General features: G+C 43.0%; 1 protein-coding gene across 1 annotated transcript in view; it reads left to right on the plus strand.

Annotated features, from left to right (window-relative positions):
- LOC119169268 (cell adhesion molecule Dscam1-like) overlaps positions 1-25954 on the plus strand; it is a 269223-nt gene that overhangs the window by 114947 nt on the left and 128322 nt on the right. The window contains exon 3 of the mRNA XM_075880053.1: positions 20768-20929. Coding sequence (XP_075736168.1) covers positions 20768-20929 — 162 coding nt within the window. The remainder of the gene's footprint in view (positions 1-20767; positions 20930-25954) is intronic.

The following is a 25954-nucleotide window of genomic DNA, read 5'->3' on the forward strand; positions in this document are numbered from 1 at the left end:
TGGTCGGATCACTTTGCCCGCGTTTGCTGGCACTTAGATGCAGCAGTGTAACAGCAGAAAGGGTCCCCTCATCGCATCGATGGCATTGTGGGGTGTGGCAAACGTAAGCCTCAGTGCCTTCCTCTTTTTGCGTTATATGTCGAAAAGATTAAAAAAATAGATACTGGTTACATGAAATCAATACAAAGGGTGTTCTTTTTTTTTCTTGATGATCAACTTCGCAACCAACCTTCAAAAATCCTGTTTCCGCGGTCCACGTAATCACTGTCGTAATGATTTTCTGCCTGATTGGCCTAAATTACCGTTGTAATTTGAGTAGCAAAGGCTAAACTAATGCCGGCTGACAGTAACCTCGAAATTGGATGGCTTTTCGCGCTGACTTTCCATTCTGTGGTGCTGTGTGTCTACGCTGTGGTGAACCTGAAGCACTAACTACTGTAACATGATTCTTCTTTCTTTTAAAGACAATAGGCTTTGTTGAGGACCTTCGACGCAAAAAGTTTGGTCTGTCTGTTAGTCCAATTGTCTGTTTGTCTATTTTTAACGGTACCGGGCATTTTAAACAGCACGAGCGGATATCCCAAACGGCCGACTCCCATACACAGGGCCCACCAATGTCGCTAAGGATTCAGCGTTTATACTTGTGCGATTGTCAAACAAAAAGCATTTATCGCGCATATATGAGGCACCACAACAACACGTATATATTCTGTATGTGCGTCTTTTACTAGAAAAGGCATACATAAGTTATTCTAAGGACCGTAGCGTTCATCACGCGGCACTGACCATGCAACGCTTGCACGAAAAGGGAAGTGTTTCCAACGCTTTGCTAAGACGACACGGTGGTGGCACCTGCCCGTCGCCTTGCGTTCTACGCCTTATCACCTCTGAGACGGGTGCACACGCCCGTCTCAGAGCCGCGCGTTCTGTTTTTATGATAACTGCCAGATAGCGCTCATGTCTCACGTGTGACGTGACTTGACGCGCTCGTTCGCCTCCGCTGCACGCACGAAGCACTCTAACGCAGCGCCTCCAGAATACCATTCACCGATTTTCTTGCGCAGAACATCAAATAAATGTCCTGTTCATTCTGTCCACATGCAAGACTATCGTCTTTCGACGACATTTGCACGTTAACAGGAAAATACGGCGCCAATTTCTCTTTTTGTTTTTTGAAATTTTTTCCACTTAACCTGAACACATTTCTAAACTTAACTGATTTTGAAAACATGTTGATACGCATCTCCTAATTTGACAGTAAAAATACATTGTACGTGCACCTCTAGGCAGTAGCTCCTAGACTGCCCCACATAAGGGGTCGAAGGGGGAATTTAGGCTGTATGCCTGACACAGACTTTAGTATTTATTGAGAGAGAAATAAAGATGCAAGGAAAGGCAGGGAGGTTAACCAGACGCACATCCGGTTTGCTATCCTGCACTGGGGAGGGAATAAAGTGGAGAAAAGGGGTTGCAGAAAGATGAGAAGGTACACACAATCACGAGCACACTCGGGGAGCACACACAGTTTACAGGCGGTCGCTCAGGTTTGTTGACTTAAGGTAAAGTAGCAGTGCTTTAGTTGCTTTCTGCGCAACTGAGGCAGATGCCCAAGGTCCTAATATCTTCTGCACACAAAATGGTCCGGGGTCAAGTCGATTCAAAACCATCCGTAGCTGGCATCGCTGTGTGTCGTAGCAAGCGCAGCTGCACAGGACGTGTTCGATGGTCTCTTCATCTCCGCAGTAGTCACATGTAGGAGTGTCTGCCATACCAATGCGAAAGGAGTACGCCTTTGTGAATGCAACACCCAACCAAAGGCGGCATAACAGTGTCGCATCGGAGCGGGAAAGTTGTGATGGTAGCTTTAGCTTGAGCGAAGGATCCAGTTCATAAAATCGACACCTTTGGAAGCTGGTAGATGACCAGAACGTGCGTGTGAGATCTCGAGCCAGCAGGTGAAGTTGTCTTGCTGCATCATTCCTTGATAGAGGAAGGAATCGGGACTACACGGGTTTCTTCATGGGCTGAGCAGGCTGCATCATCGGCTAATTGATTTCTGGTAATACCGATATGTCCAGGCAGCCATTGATATATAATATCATGCCCTCGTCCTAGAGCTTCATGATGGCAATGTCTTATTTCTTGTACCAATTGGTCATGGCTCCTCCTACGCATGGCAGACTGCAAACTCTGAAGCGCTGCCTTCGAATCACAGAATATGACCCATTTTCTTGGACATTCTTGAACGAGATATTGTAAAGCAGCCCTTATAGCAGCAAGCTCTGATGCCGTAGATGTAGTCATATGCGACAACTTAAACTTGATTGTCATTTCTGCAGCCGGAATTACAGCGGCACCTGATGAGCTGCTGGATGAGACGGACCCATCAGTGTATATCTGCGTTCGGTCTAAGCACAACTCATGTAATAATAGCAGTGTTGCTTGCTTCAATGCTACTCTGGAGTGACTGCTTTTCTTTTTGATTCCCGGAATTTCTAGACGTACTTGTGGCTGGTCGAGGCACCACAAAGGGGATGCCGTTTTCGCAGCTGGCGTATATCCTGATGGAATGCTGTTTAGGTGCTTGGCTATGACGTCTGAAAACGTAGCACGTGGTCTTCCAGAAGGTAGAAGGGCCAAGTGGTGGTCGGGGACACGGCTAGCATGTCGAATATGCGCTCTGAGGCAATCCACAACTATATATGTCCTGACCGGATGGTCTTTGGCAAGCATGATTGTGGCATAAGTAGAAGCGCATCGGGGCAGTCCTAGGCAGATACGCAGTGCCTGACCCTGCAAACTCTCCAATGAATGAGTATTCGATTTGCAAGTGTTAGTCAGTACCGGCAAGCTGTAGCGCAATAGACCCAGAAATAGGGCCCTGTACAGCTGTAGCATGGAGGCCACAGAAGTTCCCCATGCTTTACTGTATTTATTGAAATGCTGAGTATTCATTGCATGTATGCAGAAACGTACATTTGAATCTTCCGCAACCTGAGCTTGCTATGAAAGTTGAGCAACCTTTGCACAATGGAAAACTTTAGAGCAAGCGAAGCCTGGCACGTGCTTTCCTGACGCACCAGTTTTCTTTCTTTCTTTCTTTCTTTCTTTCTTTCTTTCTTTCTTTCTTTCTTTCTTTCTTTCTTTCTTTCTTTCTTTCTTTCTTTTTCTTTTTTCTTTCTTTCTTTTTTTCTTTCTTTTTTCTTTCTTGCTTGCTTGCTTGCTTACTTTCCTTCTTCCTCTATTTATTTTTTTTTGCTGCTAGCTTGCTTGCTTTCCTTCTTCCTCTAGTTCTTTCTTTTTCCTATTTCTTACTTGTCTCCTTTCTTTTTCTTCCATTCATTTGCCTACTTTCGTCTTTATCTGTTTACTTTCCTTTTGTTTCTCTCATTCTTTCCTTCTTTATTGCTTTTTTCTTTCTTTCCTTATTTATTTTTCGTTTTGAAGCTTTATTTACTTCTTTCCTTTGTTCCTTGCTTTGTTTCTTTCTCCTTCCCTTTTTTCTTCATTTCTGTCATTCCTTCTTTCTTAATTTATTTTCTTCCCTTTTTTTTCTTACAATTCCTGTTTTGCTTCTTCCCTTCTTCGTTTCCTTTGTTTCTTTTTTGCATTCCTTCTGTCTTTGTTTTTTCCTTCTTTTTTGCTTATCTTTTTCTTTCTTTTTATTTATTTAAGCATTTTTTTCTCCTTTTCTTTTTCTATCTTTATTTTTTCTCTGCGGCAATGGTGATGGGTGCGATGCACGTAAGAAGGTGTCAATAGATTTCAAAACTTAATTTTGCGAGTTTATGAAAATGTTCTCCTGTAAAGGGTGCACTGCCACTGAATGACCAGCATTGCAACAGAGCTTAACTTACATCGAAAATTCATGCCGGCAAAGTTACAATATTCGTGCATGCATGGAATTCTCTCTGCAATGTTGTATAATCGATCGGTATTTATTTGGAGAGATGTGCGTAGTAAAAGTTCCGAAAAGAACTTATCAAACTGGACAGCAATGGTCTCGCTCAAATCATCATCACCACGAACATAATCATCATCATCATCTTTTATTAACAAGGCTCTTTTTCGGGTAATAATAAGGTGGAGCATACGTATGAAAAAATGGAACATTTGAACAGTCAATAGTTACGCAAATACAATAATACAAATATTTAGAAAGGAACGGGTGAATCTGTTTTTGAAACAGAACCTCCTGTGAAGAATGCAGTGTCATTGAATAGCTCGCGCCGCAACAAAGGCTACTCTACGTAAAATTGAGCCCTCTGGTACAAGTTATTGCAGATGGGGCAAATATTTGGTTGTGTAATTGATAAAGTAATTTTTTACATACGCCTGATAGTTGTAGTTTTTTACGAGGCGTGATGATGAGAAATCACTGTTCTAAAAATAATCAGTTTTGTTAAAAAATAATTCACAGTGATACTCGCTGTTGGTCAGATATGCCAAACTCTAATGATGTCGCACAAATATTCCAGGTAAACCTAATTCTTCCAGTGCTTCACCTTTTATGAATTTGCTTTCATCCTACAACGTTGAACCAGTAACAATTTTCTCCGTTTCTGCCCCATTTTTGCTCTTTCTGCAATGACACATGACGAAATCCTGGAGTGGGCACTTTCTTCATTTTAATGTAAACGGCAGCATTAAAAAGTGCCAATGGCTGATGTCGTTTTCAGTACGGTTAGTAAATTTTGAGTAAAACCCGACGTTTTCCTAAGGACATCTCAACCGAAGTATACAACTAAGTCCTGCATAAATAAACGAGAATTAAACTATACAGATGAACGTGCTATTTGCAGTTAAGTATACACAATTCACGACAATCTGGTTAAAGAAAGACGGGAAGCTTTCAAAATATTTCTCTCTGCGTGAGTGTGCAGCGCACGTAAAAATGTAGTTAATTTAAACGTGCTTATTCATAATACGAAGCTTCAAAGCATGTCCGATCTTTATTTATTTTATTTATTTACATTTCACCTACATCGCTGTGAGGCATTACGTAGGGGAGGTACACAAAATAATTTAACTACATCGTTTTCAATCAAAACAATAGATTCAACAAATAAAACAGCACTCAAAATATTTTAAGAGAAAAAAACACTCGAATATTGGTGAGTGAAAACAACGTCACAGTAATGAACTGAGGCCAGGATATTCTGAATCTATTTTTTTGATTGAAAATTCACACTGGTAGAAACAGCTACGTGCTTCTTGCAAAATGTGTGTATGGTTGGAAGAATAAGACCCGGAGTGCCCACGAAACAAAGTGAAAAAGGTTTACGCAATTCGCCATGTAAGCCTTCTCAACGTGGTTTTTAATTGAAACAGAAGACCATTAGGAGAGTTCATTATGGCGTTACTAAAGCTATCTTTCTTTTTTTTATCGCACTTTATTCCGTAAGCACATGCTATAATTTACAGGCTGTCCAGTGTGGTTCTTAAGTACCAGAACTTCAAACACGCGATCTCTTAGTACTGTCCAGAATATTCTGAATCACGCTACGAAGGCGCTGGAAACACGATACGCCGGCTTCTCGCGAGACGAGGGAGCGGGACGTCAAAAAACTGCTCTCATAGAAAACGATGCTTGGCTTGCCACGCTTGAAAAAAATTTATTAACAAAAATATCCCTATAGCAATGAAAGAGGGCCATTCAAGAAAGACGGGATTGAGCTGTACTGCCGCAGTGACTCCGAATATACCGTCAAGGAGTTTCGTATAGATATATAAACGCGTTCGTGACGCACAAAGTTTGCCCAAGTCATGCAGAGATATGAACCTAGCGTTGAGGTGAATGCTCGAGAAATCACTTTCGTGCGTGCCTTTCCTTCTGCTTAGTCGACGAAATAGTAAAACATAAGCAAAATGTGCACTCGTGCATTCCCAAGTGAAACGTGAGAACACGTTCTTTCAGGCGCTGCTTTGAGAATGCGAAGTTACTCGTCCGCGATGGGCAGTTAGGGCGCCGCAGGAAGGAATGGCGTGCATGCCAACGTAGGTTCGGGTGTATGAAAGAAAAATGAGTCATGCATGTTAACGTACAATTGGAGTGTATGAAATAAAAATGAAGTTCGAGTATAAACATGCATTTTTTATTTGCATTGAAGCTTAAACTAAAAACAAAATGCCGTTGACGGCACTGAGCCACGCAAGGCTTGACACAGTGGAACTGGGCGTTATTGAAGGCTAGTCTGGTTACGTATAGCTTGATTTTAGGCCTTAGCTAGGTGATTCAAGCTTTCTTGGTCGTTTGTAAGTTTTAGCTAGGCGATTCAAAGCTTTTTTTTGCATTATTTCTTAGTGAAGACACGCTTGAGTTAAACCCGGACTGCGAGGGACACGAGATGGATGCCAAACTCCACATGTAGAACCTCGTGCTGAAACCAAATGTTGGTACCACCCATAGGTACGGGCAAGCCGTCGTTGGAGTGGATTTTCAATCGCTTCCGGTCTTCCCGCAGCCACCGGTGCCTTTTCCCATACAGTTTCTCACAATATTACATAGAGGAGCCCCGTTGGGGCACTGGGAATGACGATATATATGTCTGCGAGGCTTGTGTTGGCTGGTGTTGAGCGAGGCTTCGGTTCAAAAGCGTATATGACTGCGTTATTAAAGCTTCTCTAAAAGAAAACGTTTATTATTGGATCTCATTTACACGTAATATATTATAAAATAAAAGTCCACTTACCTTGACGGATTAGCCAAACGGTGAAAGAAACAGATGATGTAAAAGTGGAGGTGTGAATGCTCGGTTTGTCGTCTGCCTGCCAAGTTTAGCGGCCGTTGGTTACTCTTTACGCTTCGTAAAATTGTACGCCGACGCAGAAGGTTCCAGTGGTAAATAAAAACGTGCAATGAAAAAAATAAACAGCTTAACACGGGCTTCTCAGTAAGAACTCGATCGTATTAATTTGAAGTCAGACGCGTTTTCGAGGTATACAAATTCGAGACCATTTCAAAGCTCACATATCCCGCCATTTTCTTGCATCCACCAGCTCACTAGCGCCAGATTTCCCTCTAGGTAATTTTGTGAGAAACTCTATACCTTTTCCGTCACCTAGTAATATTTTCTTGTGCGTACTCGGGGTCTTCGGCCCGGTGCCATTGCTTCGCATCCATTTGTTGGGCGAACTGTTGCCTTTCTAATTTTAAATAGACCAATAGAGAATAGTGGGATATACTAAATAACTGTGGCGCGTACTTGTTTATGGTGATGATAGTTTTTTCGATAGGCTGCACAGTAGCACATGCCTATTTGATGACGATTATGTTCATAGTGAATCAGTGGTTGTTGGTGGGATTTAGCCATCTTCTGTGGCACATACACGTATGTGATGAATGAAGTTTTTGTATGTTATATACAAGGAACGATTTTCTAAGCAGCTTCACTGCGAAAAAGTTGGCATTCATTAACGAGGTAGCTGTGACTGCGGACCATCGATGACCGTAGAGAATAGTATGGGTGGAAGGTTCATTTTGTGCGTGCCTCGATCGTAGGACAGAGAGAAAGAAATAATTAAAAGGAAGAGACAGGGAGGTTAACATAGAAAAACTGGTTTGCTATCCTGTACAGCGATGGGGAAATAAGGGTTGGAAAGAAGATAGAGATAGAGAGATACAAAATAAATTATAAAATATTCACATGCGCACACATGCAGGGCGTTCCGATCACAGTCGTTTGGACAGGCCAGTTGAACGCAAAAAGTGCAGGAGCGCCTTCATAGCCTTCTTCTGCGACATAAAGTCCTGTCGGTAGCACAGGATTCTTTCTTCCGAAACAGTCTGGTTGTCCAGTTCGTCTAGTGCATTGCAGAGTGACTGTCCCTGCGAGCAGTATTCATTTACACAGAATGTGCCAAGTTGTTTTGTCACTGCCGCAATGGTCGCATGCAGCAGTGTCGGCCATTTCTATGCGGAACTCGTACGCATTGGTCACTGCGACACCCAACCATAACCTGCACAGCATAGTAGCGTCTCGTAGGAAAAGTTCTGGAGGAATTAGAAGACTGAAAGTTGGGTATAAGGTATATAATCGTGTATGGGCGAGGTGTGACTCGTTCCATTGCGACGTGGTGCGCTTGCGAGCAATGTGGAGTTTCCGTGCAGCATCAGTTCTGGAGAGCGTAATCTATATTTGATCGCTTTCAGTATGGGCAGAACGGGCAGCTCGATCGGCCCCTTCATTACCAATTATATCACAATGGCTTGGAAGCATTGAAAGGCTATCTCATCTTCTTTCGTAGTGAAATGGAGAGTATTTTCTGCAATCTCAAATACCAGTTGTTCGTATGGGCCTCGGCGTAGGGGCCCTGAAAACACTTAAACACTTAAAGGGGCCTTGAAACACTTTTTATGTAACCATGGAATGAATTAACTGGAAGAGCTTATTGGCTCAAGAAATAAACGCCGCAAACATTTTAAAAATCCGTCCAGTGCGCGTGTAGTTACAAAGGTTTGTCGCATGCTGCAATTGCATTCTCTCTCTCGTCTCGACGAAAGCGCTGGAAGCTAAGCAGGGAGGGATGGCAGGGTCACAGAAAAACGTCGAGCGCGCCTCGTTACCTTGAGCACTTTTTATTTTTGTTTTCTTTGAATGCGTGGCTTTTCTCAGTGGGATCGCGCGCGCACGCTTTGACAACTTGCGGCCTCCCGTGGTGATCTCTGTAACAATCGAGCGCGCCATGTTCAAATCAGCCAATGGCTAATAGATGGGCTTACTACGTGTGATTTTTGGGTAAATTCCGTGATTTGTCGAAAGAAGGGTGAGCATTTTTTAGCTGACCTTGAGAAATTATTGTGAATTCTAGGTCACATGCAGCGCTATAATATTTGGCTCACGTGTTGCCGGGAGCCTCTACAACCGATCGGCAGCGTTTTCTGTCATGCTCAAAAAGTGTTGCAGTGCCCCTTTAAGCTTACATGTTCTCTTTTTTTCTTTTGAAAACGATGAACGTGTGCTTCCTGTATGCAGTAGAATAATGTGCAGACGTGAATATATGGGATGACGGAACAACTCTCGATATTTATTCATTTGATTATTTTTACATTTAAATCTTTAAACTATCACGATTATATAACCACCAATCGTCGTGTTTCTTGTGTTTTTTTGTTTTTGTAGTACTATTCTCTAAACTACAGACAACAACGATTGACCTGTCACGTGGTACAATTTCTTCGAAATAATAGTATATAACAATAAATACCTTGATAATTATGCTCTAAATTGACAACTGGTTAGTATTCACTTTAGTCACATAATAACGCAAGAATTATTTGTGACTTATCAATGCGTATAGTTTTTGTTTCCATGAACAGATGGTTGCTGTTTATTGTGCATCGTACTGATGAGACAGAAACAAAAAAGAACAATTAAGAAAATTCAGAGAGATTGGTATGCTTACTTTTTGTTTATATTGGTGCGGGTGGCTACGTACCTAAACAATATGGCTAACTTCGTAGCTCGCTGTGACTCCCGTTTCCACACAAATGAATAAATGGAGAACTTCTTTTTTTGTCTATTTGAATTGTGCTGGTAGCCAAGAGTTTGATTGTCAGATTTTTAACAATAGTTCGAAAGATTTTTAACACTAAGGTACATGACGCTATTGAATGACTCTTTCCTATTGCTGTCAAAAACAGGACTAGAAAAGCATTCATTCTAATCGAAATGTTATGGATGTCGAACGTGCATATTTTTCAAAATTCAAATACAAAAGTGGACTGCTTCTTCAGACTAAACCTTGCTATAAAGTCCATTCACAGACAAAAGGTGATCTTGGGTGCCCACCTTCAGACATGATTAGCAAATGCGAGCCGTTATACGCCACCTTCCACGATTCTTGTAGCCAACTGTCACTAGTGCCGGGCTGTATATAAGCTGCACCATGCTTGTAGATCTTATAGATTCCTGGCCTTTCTCTATCTCTTTCTCTTTCACACCGCCATTCTCTTTCATTCACGTAGGACAGCAAACCGGTCAAAGTGTAGTCTACCATCTCTCTCTCTCTCACTTTTCTATCGAAGGCGTGTTCAGTCCTTGTCATGGCTAGTAGACCACGTTGTCCCTCTGTCGCAATGCTTTCACTTTCACCCATTAAATAAGGCGGAAGGTTATTTTATCCCCACCACACCAAAACCTGGAACAAGCGAGTCGTCCCGTTTCCACTGTTCGAGTCACACCGATTTACGCGAACGACTTTTGCAGCACAGCGGATGCTCGCACGCGCGTGCAGCACTGCCCACTTGTTTGTTTCCTTTAATATCTGTGATTCGGCTGCAATGTCATGAAACTTGCAGGTCATTCTCACCTGTAGTACTCCACCGGTTTCAGCCCTCAAAAGTAAACGACGCCAAAGTACTACAGTGAGAGAGCGAGCGCGTGGGCAACTGTCGAGTGATAATAACCAGGCTCCCCAGGGTTACATTTATGCTCTTTCTCGCAAAGTAAAGCATTAGCTTCTTTCTGCTGACCATACAGAGCCATCTTTATTGCAATACGTAAAGCGGCTGGAAAACACGGGGCAACAACGCATTTCAAGGGATTCTATTTTGTATCTGTAACGCGTGCTTGTGCTTCTACCACTAAAATTAGCCGCGCTTCAGTACTCAGCTCACCTTCATTGAGTTTTAAGTCATTCTTGCATTCATTAACCCTTATCAGAGACACTATAAAACGCGAGTACGTTGCAGTGTTGTTAACTGGATTATCTTACATTTTTAATCTGGCTGGGGTGAATCCGCGGGCAGTCCTTCGATGTGGCTTCATGGGATCCATTGCAATTAGAGCATTTCTTGACAGTTGCGACGCACTTATCCGCTTCATGGGGCTCGGCGCAGCGGTGGCATACCACCGAATTCTCGCAGACGCTGCTCACATGTCCAAGTTTCATGCATTTACGGCACTGGAGATGCTTTGGAATGAAAGGCCGCACAGCATGTCTGAAGTACCCCACCTTCACATGAGAGGGGAGTGATGTGCTCTTAAACGCAATCTTCACACAGCGAGACTTGCCTAGCCGAGTGACATCAACGACTGGAGTATCAGTTGTTGATTTGACAAGAAATTGTAAGTCATTATTGGAAATAGCCACATCTATGTCATAGATCACGCCGGTTACTCCATCACATCCCAAGGGAACATGAGAGCGCACCTGGTTGCCGTCCGAGTCAGTTACACTGCGCAGAACGCCCAACGCACTTGCGTGCAAAACGTCCACAGCCAGTATATTCTTTCTGGCGTTCACTCTTATGTCCGTGATCTCATTTGGCACGAGCGTTTCCAGAGACCTCGACACAGACTGTCTGTTAAGGCGTTTCATGCTGACGGTAGGAAGTGGAGGCAGAAACAGGATTGTGTAAGTGTTCGATTTTGGCGCTTCACTTACAGTTTGAATAGTTGAGGATGAGGATGTCCTCATGTTCCTTCTCTTCGCCTTGCGGCTCAGCACAGGTTGGAAACCGTCATCTGAAAAGTCCTCACTGCTGAGATAGTAAGCATGATTATCTTCACTGTCGCTGTCACTCGCTTGTCCCATCCGCTTCCTGGAAGCGGCCACCGCTGACGCCGCTGGTGCCGGCAGGCGCCCGGGGTGGTCTACATCCATCCCCTCCAAGGGAGCAGCGAAAACTGATCAACAGACTTAAAAACAACTGAAATACGCCGGAGTTAGCAGAAGTAGCTCCTATTCAAAACACACTTCTTCGTCTTCCCAAGAGGCAAGAAGATTGCGAAAATGAGGGACACAGGAAAGCAAAATATAGAAAGACAAATAAAAGGGGACAAAAAAGATTGCGAAAATGTTGAAGAAAAAAAAAGAGTAAGATAAAAAATTCAGCCTGCTTTACTTCGTGGACACCTCTAAATCAGTGAAGCTGGGGGCGTTTCCTGGATCAGGTTAACGCATCTCAATGTTTTGCAAATGTTTCAGATATGTTGTATCAATTCTGTTTATTTTAAAAAAATTGTGGCCGTTCCGCCGTAGGGCTGCCAAGCCTGAAGTGAATGCTGATCTGGGCAGTCTTTTTTGTATCTTTTCACTTTTATCTTCCCCCTATCGTTCTTTCTAGCCACCAGCCACCTTCCCAGTACTTCCTGTGTTTGTTCTTTTCATCTCTATTTGTTCCATTTTCTTGCCTGTTTTTTATTCTCTCTCTCTTTTATTTCTCACTTGCTTTCTCTTTCAATTTTTCTATACGGGGATTTCAACGTCGGGTTTTCGTAGTCGTAGTAGTACTGTCCACCCTTCATATCATCATGAAGGCGCTCAAAGAACCAGAGGAAAAAGACTTCGTTTAGGCGTGAGTGTGCGCTCATTATGTACCATTGGCTATGCTATATGCGGTTTCACCTGCGTTACGCAAGCGATCACGAATGCATAGGACAGCATACGACAGCATACGACAGCATAAGCATACGGCTAACCCTGCAGCGCTTCCTACAACGCTTCGCACTTGAAACTCTTCATTGAGCTTTGAGGTGGTAGTAAAGCTTTCTTGGATTTATACCGTACCACTCTTAAACAAGTTTACAAAGAAGTATTCGTTTAAGATGCTCTGATATGTTGTATAAACGCTCCTTATCAAAGTACCACGCCAAAAGTGGTGGGGTAGTAGTATAGCCACCTCCTTTTAATATCACATAGTACTCCATGACAGGGGTGCGACTATGGTAATGCGTACGCCGTTTCTTCGTTAAACTGTTGCCTTTTTCCCTTTTAGTGAAAGTTGTGTCCAATGAGATTCCCCCAAACTCTGACACAGACTTGTTTATGATGATGGTGACAGCTTTACGATAGGCTGTACTGATTTCTGTGGGCCATAGTCGTGTGTCCGTCTGGTCGGGCTGAATGTTTCCTTTATTTTCAGCGAAGCAGTGCTGGCACAACTTTCTCACTGTCTGTGGCACATATACACTCGTTTCTAATGCCTAAACTGTTACCGCGCACCCAAAAATCCAAATACTGGACCGAAATCAGTTCGATTCATAATAAAAAGAAGCAAGGTGGGCCGACCAGTTCCGCTCTTTCTCCAGATTTTGTGCTACTAGTGCAGAGCTGCCTTAATTTATTTATTAAAATCAATCTTTGAAACTGCACATCCCCATTTAGGAATGCATAGTTTCAGATAAATAAGCAAAGTAATGTATGTCATATCTATTTCTGCACTCACGCCAGAAACCTGCTGAACGACGTTAGAATCGATCCTTTAGCGATCGCCATGACCCAACGTCCATCATGTCTGTCCGCTTCCTTAATAAAATGCTCTTCATTCCCATCGACGGCAACCTTTACCGACTAGAACGTCAGTAGGAAAAAAAATGAAAAACAGACAAAAGATGTCAGAATCCATATTTTCAGCTCAAGACAGCATGTACAAGCTAGTACAAAAGGGCAAGTTCTAGTCGAAAGAAGGTTCGCGTGAGGAAAGGTAATGAACTGCAGCTTATTACCCGACAATGCACCATCCATTGGTGTCGCAGGCGCCAGAACATTAATAACACCAAAGCAGCGAGCGAGAATGCAATGCCTTCAGCGCCTCGAGCAAACAGCTCTGTGCAAACTTGCACCCTCGGTGCTGAAGGATAGCGCGGCTGTTTGTGTTCATGCATCGTCGGCACTCCGAGCTCTCAACTGCTCCTGACAGCTCAGCCTCGGGACATAACCTGCAGAGCTGCTTGCGATCGAGTGCTGTTTCTCTCGATCCTGTAGTTGGTTGCCAGACAGTTACTCTCGTGAGCTGGCCGCGAAAGAGTTCGCAGGTGTCGGCTTTTTCAATTAGTTCTCCATTCAGATGAACTAAAGAGAGTGAGTGAGCTAGTGAGAGTGCGTGTGTGTGCGTGTGTGTGTGCGCGTGCGTGTGTTTGCGCGTGTGCGTGTGTTGCTTAAGCGCAACTTTGCATAAGCGGGCGCACTCTGAAAGAAAGCTGCTGTTTTACGCAGGAGCGAAAGACTCTGTGGGGTGCTTCGTGGGGCTCGTAGTAGGACATCCGCGCCTTCGCAGAGACTTTGTGGCCGTTTATCAATTGGTGCATTGCGTGCTATCTTACGGGCCGTCACCAGCAGTTCTTGGGATATCCCAGAGATTTGGCAGTACTTTTTTGACAGTGTCTTAGTTGAATACTATGTTCACAGGAGCCGCTACTTAAACATGGCCAACCACACAACTTCGATACAAAGTGCTATACAAAAATCTTTCTGCGGCTGACTGAGTGAAGACCAGCTCCCCCAAGCGCAACTTTTGTATTTTGTTGGACGGGTAGTTTCCTCACGGCTTTACACTTATCTGCAAGTAATATCGCGAAAAGAAAATTAAGGCATATTGCATCAGAACCAGCTGCCCTACAGATGTTATGTTTCACAAAAGTGCGCACACACGCACAAAATCTCCATATTCAGGATCTGTGCAGGCAATTATTGCTTTTAGATCATGTTGTTTTTCCTTTTTTTTTACAACTAAGTCAAACGCCTTACACAAAAAAAGGGTGATAAAGAGTGTTTCGATAAAATAAAAAAACTGCTCACAGCTAAAATATAAGCGCTTTGTTAGGCTTTAAGAGAAGGACCCTGAACAGTGGTGTCTGGATATTGATTTAGGGTTCCATACCTGTCATATGTGCTAAGCCAAAGCATTCAGGAATAAGCAAGAGCTCTTACTCTACGCGCAGCAGACCAAGGAGTCACAAGCCTCGTAATCTGTATTCATCAAAGCCACAGGTGTTCCGCCACGCAGAGAAAAATGGTCTTTAAGTTCGTATGTTAAAACACAGAAAAGATAATAACAGAAGAATCAAGATTTCCAAACTCTGGAACAGCACGCACTGAGCTAAGTGCGATATCATCTTAAAAGAAATTGAGAAGCTTAGATGTGTCAGGAGGGATACAATCTAAGCAAGGCACGCCACGTTTAGGAGGTATTGATATTGATATGAGGCGCCTTTTTTTTATAATACGCCAAGAAACGAGCTGCGCGGTAATGACTCCGTGGATGGCCAATTCCTGACTTTGGAAAAGGTTGAGTACAATGTAACAGCTGCTGAGCACTCATCTTTCTCTTTGACTGTGTGAAGGAAAATCGTCTTCAGAAAATTAGTAACATGTTATGGTATTTCCCTGTTAACTCTGTACAGAATAGCCAAAAATGGGTGCTAAAATATCATTTTCGAATGGTAAGACGTGAGAGAATAGGTGCTACTGTTCAAATATGTAATATGAACACGTTGACCAACGTGATTATATTAAACCTTGCAAGCAGTACTCCATAGATGAATGTAACATTGAGTTAGATTGGTCGTGTAATAGTGGTCCTGAGTAACCAACCTCAAGAGTTTGGAGCATTCTATCTTTGCATGAACTACTTTTTCTAGAGCGAGGCTGTTGAAACATAATTTTCTGCAGCGAATGATTTCGGTAAAAATAAAATATAGTGATGAAACGATTCATAAACGAACAGATAAAAAAAACGATACACTTCGTCTACTAGGCGTTTTGTTGGAAGCCTAAAGACTAAGGCGCCTTAGACATAACTTAGCGTCTTAGCGCGCCTTAGATCTAAGAAGCAAAAGGCTTGCAATATTCACTTGGAAAAAAAAGACTCATCATCGTAGTTTGAGGACGTTATTTACTTAGAATAAAAGCTTCCTCATCATTGGGGCACCATTGTTTTGTTGTCTTTTTTCTCTCGCTAATATTTTTTTTCAGGGGCGCATGTAATTATTGTAAAAAAATGCCAGCGCGAGCTAGACAGAGCGAACGTTTGAACTATATCCGTAATTTTTCATGTAACCTATGTGATCTGTTTTGATGAACTGTTTTACTTTTGTGTACTCATGCTGGTTTTAGTGAGATTTAGCAGGATATGTTTACCTTGCGAACCTAATACTTATAAAACTTTACGTTAAAATGTACGTGCAACTGTTACAAAACGCACGGTCACTTATAACAGGAATGCCGCGAGTTAGTCATAGTTTAGCACTTGTTTATTACGGTTCTTACTCACACTAGCATTTCTAGAAACAAGCCAATAATTCGCATATTACGTAGATCATTATCATAACTGTTTTACTGCTATTGCCTGAGTAGCAGAATGACCGTACAAACTCATAAATATACTCGCATTGTGTTAAAAAAATAAAGACGAGAAAAAAAGAAAAAACGAAACTTCAAGCTGGAACCTATTGTGAAGCAAGGGTATTGAACAAAACTAAAATCAACGTTGGTTTTGTTATTGTCACATTTTTTGAGAAAATTAAGAAAAATATCGAACCAGCTCACGCATTTTGTTCACTCCTATAGATGTCCAGAGTATATTCACTGAACTGAGCAGTTCGTTATAAAGCAGTCATGTTGTGTTCGATGGAGGAGAAAAAAAAATATAGGAAGTAAAACTACTTTGATACCGCAGTTGTCAAGCTTACATAGCCACAAAATAAAGCATCGAAATCAAAAAGCAAGCACATAATTCGATTGTAAGTAGAGCCGTATTTTCGTCGGCAAAGCAGTTTTCACTGATGGCGCATATCCCGGGGCCTGTCGATCACAGCTGGCCCTGTCGGCAGCCACCTTTTATGTGTACAAGTTAACTCGTTGTTTCTGCGTCGTTCTGCGGGTTCTGTAAGCCTAAAGCGCAGCGGCATCTGCGCCACATTATATTGCCATGTCCTGCGCGGCCGACATTTTTTTTCCCCTACAGGCGCCGTTTCGGGGCGTAACGCCCTATGGATATCGACAGCGCCGAGCCATTGATCGCGCCGAATGGTGCGTGAAGAGAAACAACGTGCCATGCCTTTGTCGTGCGCTCTGTGCTGGCAGCCAAATGACTTCACTTAGCGATATGTCTCGCCTCCCTTCCCCCCTCCCCCATCTTTTTTTTTGTTTTGATGTAGGCGAAATGCTCGTGTAAGCAGTTTATAGTCGTTGTTTTTTTGTGTGTGGAGCCTTTAGTTTTGTTCATTCTTTTTTCTGTTTGTATTTTAAAGATCGAAGCGGATAGACAGCTGGCGCGGTTTTCACGTATGCCTTAACTTCTTGTAGAAGTAGTATTAGTTGCCCATAATCGAGGCAGTTCAAGCGGCACGTTTCGATGCATCAACCATTTTTTTTAAATTTTTTGATTGTTTGCTCTAACAAAAAGTAGAGCTTAATGAATAAAAAAATCTCGTTTAATTTTACATTTTTGGCAGCGAAGGTTTCGTTAATGCAATTTATATAAGTTGGAAAACCTCAAAAACAGAGAATAATAAATGTTCATCTTTTTGATATACGTGTAATGAAGGGGGAAGCAAGCTTGGAAAACCTCAAAAACAGAGAATAATAAATGTTCATCTTTTTGATATACGTGTAAAGAAGGGGGGGAAGCAAGCGAAGTAACGGGAGATGGCAGGGTAATTAGCACGCGCCATACGTTCGTCCGTGAGTACGTCTATTTGTCCGTACTTTACACTAGTCGGCGACGTCAACGTAAGATGAAACTTCACCCACATGTCATCATTCACATCGAGCAGATGCGTGGACTTTTTTGACGTACACCGGCTTATACACGACTGTTTCTGCACTCTACCTCAATAGAACTTCGGCTGCCGTGGCGGTGTCAGTGGATATCGCAGCATGGTGGAGTGTCTTGAGGACGCTTACATTCAATGATTTAGTCCACGGAAATGACCCCTTTCAATATCTCAATATCTTAAGAAAGGGTAACACTGGCACGTTACACAAAAAGCAGTTGCCCTCTCTAAGTCAGTACAGTGTAGGAAGTGTGGATAAGGCTTTCACCTGCTTTTTACGACGTTGGCGTTCACGAGTGAACAGACACTGGCGTTGCAAACTTGCAGCCCATTCAGCCTGCATGACTGGAAAGGGACCTTAATTTGTATAACAGTGGCGCATGCTCGCTTACTTTTTTTCCTTCCTTTTCACATTGCAATCACTTCTCTTCACACTCATCGTTTTTTCTTAATCCTTGCCATTTTAAGGTACAAGAGAGGGAAAATCGTAGAGAAGGAAAGGCAGGAAGGATAATCAATCCAGTGTAATCGGTTTGCTACCATATACACGTAAAAATGGGATGGGGCAGATTAAAAGAGAGAGGAGAAAAAGAAAGGAAAGAAAAAGGAAGATAGCACAGAATACAGCAGTCAGTCACAGTTCACCACTTTGGCGTTGATACGTGATCCGCTTGTCCATGTTCGTTTTTCTAAAAAAAACAAAAGAAAACTTAGTATTTCTTTGGTCGCTTTTAGCTGTGATGTCCTCCATCAACCATAGGCAGAAGTAGATTAACCAGACATTTATATATTGTCAAGGTGGGCTAGAACGAACGCAATGATTGTCTCTGAACTTTATAGACCAGACAGTCACTGAGGTTGTGGCGTCGTCTTCTCACAACGACAATTAGGAAGAAATACGATATTGTGAAGGTCCTACGGTACAAATCGCTATACTATACTGTACATGATTACGCTATGACTTACCCTTTTCCTGTTCTTCCTCCTCCACCGCCTCCCAAAACTTTTTCCCATTCTCGTTTTCCTTTCTAACTCCCTCGCTATACCATGCCACACATGGCAATGTTTACGTGGCTATGCTATTCACGGTTTTGCTTGCGTAACGGCCAGCTATGACATGAGATGACAGACTAAAGATGATTACAGCAGATGATATCATATGTATAAGTTAACCTTCGGTAACATCAGTGATAAAGAATTTCAGTACCTGGAGAATCCGTAATTTCTCATGTAGCACACTTGTCAAGGACTGGTTAAAATGATAAGTTCGGGGGGGGGGGAGGTGTGGAGCGTGTCAAATTGAATGTTTATATGATTCTGTTGTTGTTGCTCCTCACGCGTGTGGCGTGGGGTTCTAGGAAATGCCGCTTTTAATAGACTTCAGTTTGGAAGTTCTGCCTTGGCCTGTACGCTACTTTTTTCTTGTGCTCACGTTTGAAACCTGCAGGAACCAGTTACTACACATAAAAAAAGATGACACGTCAGCCCTGCCCCCTAAAGCATCTGAAATCTAAAAAAATACGATAATACAGGAATACTAGAATCTCAGATTTTCGCTAAAGCATATTGAATAAATTAACAACCCTTCTATTATTGTTTGTACTAACTATATTTCATGGTCTATGATGATTGTAAATGATAAGAATAATACAGAAGTTTAAACGTTATTGCGAGCTAGAATGAATATATCTGATGATGAAAGCATTGATTGCAGTTTTTTCAAAGGTCTAGGGTACGTCACTTCTTTAGCTAAGGTCGTGTGAAACACATAACAGATAACCAATGGACCGTCAAAATGACACTAATAGTGTCAACTCAAGGAAGATGCATGAAGGCAGTTTTTCATATTGAGCTGGCGAGATCAGAAAAAGAGCATGTGTAATTTTCACAGTGGAAGCTTTTATGAGATAACAACAAGGGTGCCGTAGTTCTCCGCCACCACCGCTGGCGCCCGTAACCGCTATCACTTGAATTAAGAAAAGCCCAGTGTTCTACCACTTAGCTACGCCGGTGCTAGGAACACCATTGCAAACTTTCCCAAAGCAGGCTTCATGTCTGGTAATAAATCGCGTTAACATGTCGAATAGAGTGTTTTACAACAGTAAAGCGTAACGCAATGCGAATTGAGTACCGAAGGGGCAGCTGATTGCTCCAACCCATTGCAAAGCCTTAGACATAACTCTTCATTGTTGTAAGCCACCACATCAACAAAGTGCACGGAAATCCTTGCAATTTGTAGCGGGTACCACACTTCACCGAAGAATGACGAATAAGGACATAGTGGATCCTTCGTATAATTTTTGCCTTAGTGGGTTCCATTCAAGTGGGGTTGTAGCAGTTGCCCCAAAAGGGTTTGAAAGGGTCTAGAAAGGTTACTCTATCAGCCTTCGATGTGACTGTGCTACGTGTTCTGTGCAGGCCTGGCAGTTTTCTGTTAGTTGCTGCCGGCTTTTATCAGGTAATAAAATGGATCTGGGAGAGAATCGCAACGTAAGTTCTCTTAACGTAGTTGCTGCATGTTATAATCAAATAGAGTAAAGGGGCATGAAGGGGGCATAGAGATGGGCTTTTATATAAAATTTTGGATGACGCCACTTCGGCCAAGTGTGGAACTTCGCCGATATCGCAATGCACCAACATATACAAATCATCAGGATCTTCAATAGGTGATATTAAAGAATAACAGCCGCATTTTTAATGCCTTCGCTCAGCTATGCCGAAAAGGTAGCCCTTTTGAGTGGCACACTGATAAGCTGCCCTCAGTATAATGCTTCTTCTGCATTAGATGCAGGCATTAGTCCTCACCGCAACTCTTATGCAGCGCTGCGAATGAGCTGCAACTAAACGCCGTAAATGCGTGTGGTAAAGCACGCTCTCGAAGTCAGCCCTTGAAGCTCCCTAAAATATCATCTTAGTGCTGCCCGTTCGCTTACATTGGTACAATATTTGATACATGCAATTTTTTCTAAGAATCATTCTTCACTTTCTTATATATTTTTATTACCTTTCTTCGTATCCTTATCTCTTCCTGGATTCAGAGTATAAAACTGGATATTTGCCTTTCAATTTACTCCCGCGCATGTTCTATTTCATTGCGTTTTTCATTAGCCATCCCATTATCATCAGCCTGACCACGCCAACCCAGGATTTAGATCAAGCTGATGATAGCCGAGATGATTAGTCGAGGACACTTTCGTTACATGCGTTCATGTTTGCTCGTTTGGCTGCGTAATCGAAAATTTCGCTGTTTATTCTTTTGTTTTCAGTTGTTCAACACCCGTACAAGCCACAAGTGTACGATGAATTTGTCATCGCCGGCAACACAGCAGTCTTCCGCTGCAGCGTCCCGAGCTTCGTGCGAGACTTCCTGGATTTCTTCGCGTGGATACGAGATGACGGAACGGTCATCACCAGTAGCTTGGAGAAAGGTACGACAACTCTTCCTAGCAATTTTCTGGGTGCAACACCGTATATATCATGGTGTTATCTATCTTATCGGGGTGGGCGGCCCGTTTATGCACGATTAGCAAGCGCAGCCGCTACAGCGCAACTTCCTTACGGAGGCACCTAATTGTTTTAAGTTGCGAAAGAGGCTAATTTCTACAAAACGGCAAGTTCTGCAACACAGTGGGCAGAGCGCGAGCACAGTTTAAAAACAATAGGCGGAGTGACAGAAGAGGTAGGAAGGCGAGAACGCACACACACTATGGGCACCACGTCAGGGTACTCATATCTCCTATCTGGTGCCACTAGAAATGCGAACGACTATCTTCCATATTGGAAGGTGATGCTGTACCTCCTTAGAGCTACTATGGTCAATTAGATGACGAGATACGCGCCCAAATAACAATGCCTTGCTCTTTTCCTCTCACACTGCCCCTGTCAATATCCCTATCACACTGTGTTTATTGTATTCCACTCTTCTGCCCTCCACACGTCTCTCCTGCACTTCTCCCTAACGGTACATTCATCGGCTCGTTTTGACCACCGACTGCCTCACAGTGAACTACATGCTACGGTGGAAGCTAAAATGTGATTGCAGTGTCTCTAGTATAGTTGTTGCCATAATACAGCCGTAAAATCACATTACTTCCTTTGTAACTCAAGAAACCGTGACAGAGAATGCATTGGTCATTTTTAAAAGCACACAGTTATTTTTATGGAACTGTAAACGTGCGATGTAAAAACTTATTTTTTGCTTCCAAAAGTCACCAACTAGTCGGAATTGTGAGACTTGTAGATTATGCCAAAGAGCTGCCTTCTTCTTGTATTCCTTCAAATTCGGAAGGCACGTTAGTAAAATGTGAGAGTTCGTAAATTTTTAGTTGGTGAAAGTCAAAATAGAAAGACAAATTTATAGACAAAAAGTGATAGCATAGAATATTCTCACCTCAAGCTATTCCTTAATTTCATTATGTATATACTGTGGAAACGGAAGATAGCAATCTTTAGCAGCATTTTAAAGGTTGCATATTTGAAGTGAGAGTCACGAAAGCCTGAACCTGCACCAAAAATGTGAAAAGTACAGAATACCTTACTGGAACATTGTGAGCAGCCAATTTATGCAATCACTGCGATGACAGTGGGAGCACAGCTCTTTCGGTCGCCCCTCCTAACAGTGAATCCGCCGAATCAGAAAACGTATTTTCGTAAGGTAGAGGACTACTGAGCGATTCTCATCCTGTTCGATAAAATATATTTTTATTTATGTACGTATAGCGCACAAGGAAGCAAGTTGAGGAAGCGATATTTCGTAACAAAAGAGAAAGCGATTTGGACTATCAATTCTCTGCGCGATTATGAATTGGCGCTGCCTAAATGGCCGTTCAGCCGCGCGGCAATGGCCCCGAGTTTCCGGCGAGCACTCCATAAGCCGAATGGAACTCCTTTGAGCATCGCATTTCAAATGAGGCTATTTACAGTAGCCGATGCGGCGCCTGTTCAGTTGTGGGGCTTCCTTACAACCATAACCCGAAGCGGTGTTGTTCCGCGGCAGCAATTGGCCACGAAGGAAGAGAGAAACGCGATATCTGTGGGTCTGTGAAGAGTGACGCAAATACTTTAACATGCATGAATGGAAATATTACTCCTTTGAATTAGTGTTGTCTGAAAGCGAGATGGTAAGGAGACGTCTCATTCATGCTGTCTCACAAATGGTTACCAATGATCATTGAGGCAAAAGCCTAGGATGCCTCATTAGACAAGGAAGTTGACTCTCGGTGGCGTCAACTTAGGCGATGCACAATATCATTACGTGATGGCGTCACCATATGACGTCATCGGAACGTTACGCATCATACCGATTCGGTGGCACGACGTCACCGTAAAGTCACATAATGCGACATGAAACGATGAAGCGGTCATGTAATATTTTCACTATATAAAAGGTGGGCCGATCACGGAGGCTGTGCAATACTATATATATGAGGGGCCTGAAGATTCCGATGCCTCCGATCATATAGGCAAGAAAAAATCACATTAAGTTCAGAAAGCTTTCCGAGGGGCAGGTAGAGTTTAGTTCATGGACTTAAAAGAAAAAAAAAGAGGTGCATTTTGCCTTGGAGTCGTCTTTGGACAAAACGTAAAGGCTCGTATAAGTTTCTTCCAGCTCCTCTGAAGCAGCCGCCGTGAACGGAAGTGGCATTGGTCAGTTGACGGGGATGTGGTAAGAGAGGACGGCAGATTGCTCTGCAAGTACGTTCAAATCTCATAACTTCTTTTTTCCAATATTTCAATTTCCTACTGCCTTCTTGTGACGCTAAGCAGCCTCAAATGCAGCTGCAGAAAGCAGTCTGAACGACACGCAAAAAAAAAAAAAATCACACACACAGCGTGCATCGGTACGCAAACTAACTCATAAGCCAACTAACTTGGACTCATTCAGACTGACATTAAGCCGTCAGTCTGAGTGAACCCGGGCGAGTGATATTTTCATAGCTTAAGTCCCAGTGAGGACAGTTGAGGAAATTTTGGTGAATCTAAGTCTGAACTCAGGCACAACACGGCATGTTGGTTGGTCACGATACAACGCCACTTATAACGTCAGACGACTCGAACATGATGAACAAAGCACGTGAACAAAACACACCATAAAAACACCAAAACAAAAAAAAAAAACGGTTCGCGCAACGTGCTTCGACGAGCCGGGAAGCCGGGCTGAGCGCGTGGCGAGCGCCACCACGCGGAGGGAGACGAATAGGGGTCACGCGCCGACGCGGAGCTTTCAAACTGAAGCTAATCTAGTAACGTTGGTGGCAGCGTTGTTTATGGCCACGCGGACGCATGGCCCCATCGCCCCAGCGATCTTGCGACGCATCTGTTTGGGGTTTCGCGCATGCGCAATACCACCGCCCCAACGTCCTGGGTACGCAAGCCGCTTGGGTACCCAGCACAAAAACTCCATATTTGCGTCGTTCCTCCTCGCGTCACGAGACCGTTTGCTCGCTAAGACGGTCCGCTCACACACCCAGCGCCTGACAGTCTAGCGCATGCATAGTGGCGCAAACACCGACTGGCTGAGCCGAGTAAGAGGCAAAATACGGCCAGGTAAATGTGCCTATTGGTGTTAAAGTCCATTGAAACCATGGTTGATAAAGCTAACTATACGCTAATCATCTCATGAGTTGACTCGCCCAGACTCGGACTTACCTGTGAGTATGAGTCACAGTGAGCAATATTTTGGTACGTTTGAGTCCTTGTTGGCTCGGTTGAGAAAGATTTTAGCGTCTGAGTTTGAGTGATTCCGGTAGAGGAACCATTTCGTGAGCCTGAGTCCGAATGAGCGAATCTATCTATCTATCTATCTATCTATCTATCTATCTATCTATCTATCTATCTATCTATCTATCTATCTATCTATCTATCTATCTATCTATCTATCTATCTATCTGTCTGTCTGTCTGTCTGTCTGTCTGTCTGTCTGTCTGTCTGTCTGTCTGTCTGTCTGTCTATCTATCTATCTATCTATCTATCTATCTATCTATCTATCTATCTATCTATCTATCTATCTATCTATCTATCTATCTATCTATCTATCTATCTATCTATGTATCTATGTATCTATCTATCTATCTATCTATCTATCTATCTATCTATCTATCTATCTATCTATCTGTCTGTCTGTCTGTCTGTCTGTCTGTCTGTCTGTCTGTCTGTCTGTCTGTCTGTCTGTCTGTCTGTCTGTCTGTTTATCTATCTATCTGTCTATCTGTTTATCTGTGTCTGTCTGTCTGTCTGTCTGTCTGTCTGTCTGTCTGTCTGTCTGTAATATGCGGCGCACCATGCATCCGTCCGTCTGCGCGAGATGCTATTGGTGACGTTTGACAGGGGATATTATACATCCACTGGTTACTTTTTTCCGCAAGATCTGTACTCCTAGTACATTTTATTTGTGTTCCCGCTTACTTGCTAAAGTATACAGCGCTTTCCATTCCGAAAATCGCTTCCTGGCTCCCACCTCGACCGGAAGTGCCTAGTGGCCGTGCCGGCGCTTGGACGCGAAGCAAAACGTGCGCTAGAGCGATGCGCCCGCGACGCGTTACAGGCATGCGACGACGAGCGCTAAAAAGCGATGCTTCTCGCTTCAGTGCCGGTCGTGGTTCTTAAGAGTGGGCGCTCCACCGGAATGTTGATAGATGGTAGCGGATTTGTAAAGCACGTCTGGACATGCCGCGCAAGACTGGCTTGAGCTTTCGGAAACGATCGTCCTAAATAAAAAAAAGACAGTCTAAGAAAGAAAAGATGAAAATGTCCCGGATGGGGAAAAAATACCCTCGCATATATTGTTACATCTTTGTGTTCGTTTCTCACCATTTTGCTGAATTGGTTCGTTTAGAATATTCTGCGTGTTTTTATTTGATGTGCCGGCTAACTGTGTCATGGGTAGATTTTCCGACAACGCTATCTTTGTTTCTGGGCGTCGCTAGAAAGGTTCGCGGAAGCTTGGTTATCGCGTTGATTTTGGTACATTTTTAACGTTGGCACATATAAGATTTTATTGGCAATGATAAGGGTGATGGTCGTCTTTTTGTAATGGGATATTTTGAACGCTGAGATTTACATGTAGGTGTATCATGTAGGTGTATCTTCGCACAGTGACTGGGCGACGTTTGAGCAATATGACAGTGGCATGAAAATAGATGACATTACTCTCAATGATTGAACCATGTGGCTATTGCCGCTAAACGTTTCTCGAAAAATTCTATTCTAACGTCTAAACGGGGAGTCAGCTTGTGGTCAGTATTTTGATTTAACTTCTTCAGCGTACAGGATCATCAAGTGTCTGCGAGCAATGCTGTATAGTGGAATGGCCATGTGATTTCAGAGAAATATCCAAGCGCTCAGTGTGATGAAGTATACGTGTTCAAACACGCTTTCTGATTGCTTTTACATCATGTGAGGGAGTCAGGCAAACTGTAAATAGACACGAGCAGCTGCGTCGTTGTAGCGGAACA

This window comes from Rhipicephalus microplus, chromosome 2, assembly GCF_043290135.1.
Source record: "Rhipicephalus microplus isolate Deutch F79 chromosome 2, USDA_Rmic, whole genome shotgun sequence".
Lineage (NCBI taxonomy): Eukaryota > Metazoa > Arthropoda > Arachnida > Ixodida > Ixodidae > Rhipicephalus > Rhipicephalus microplus.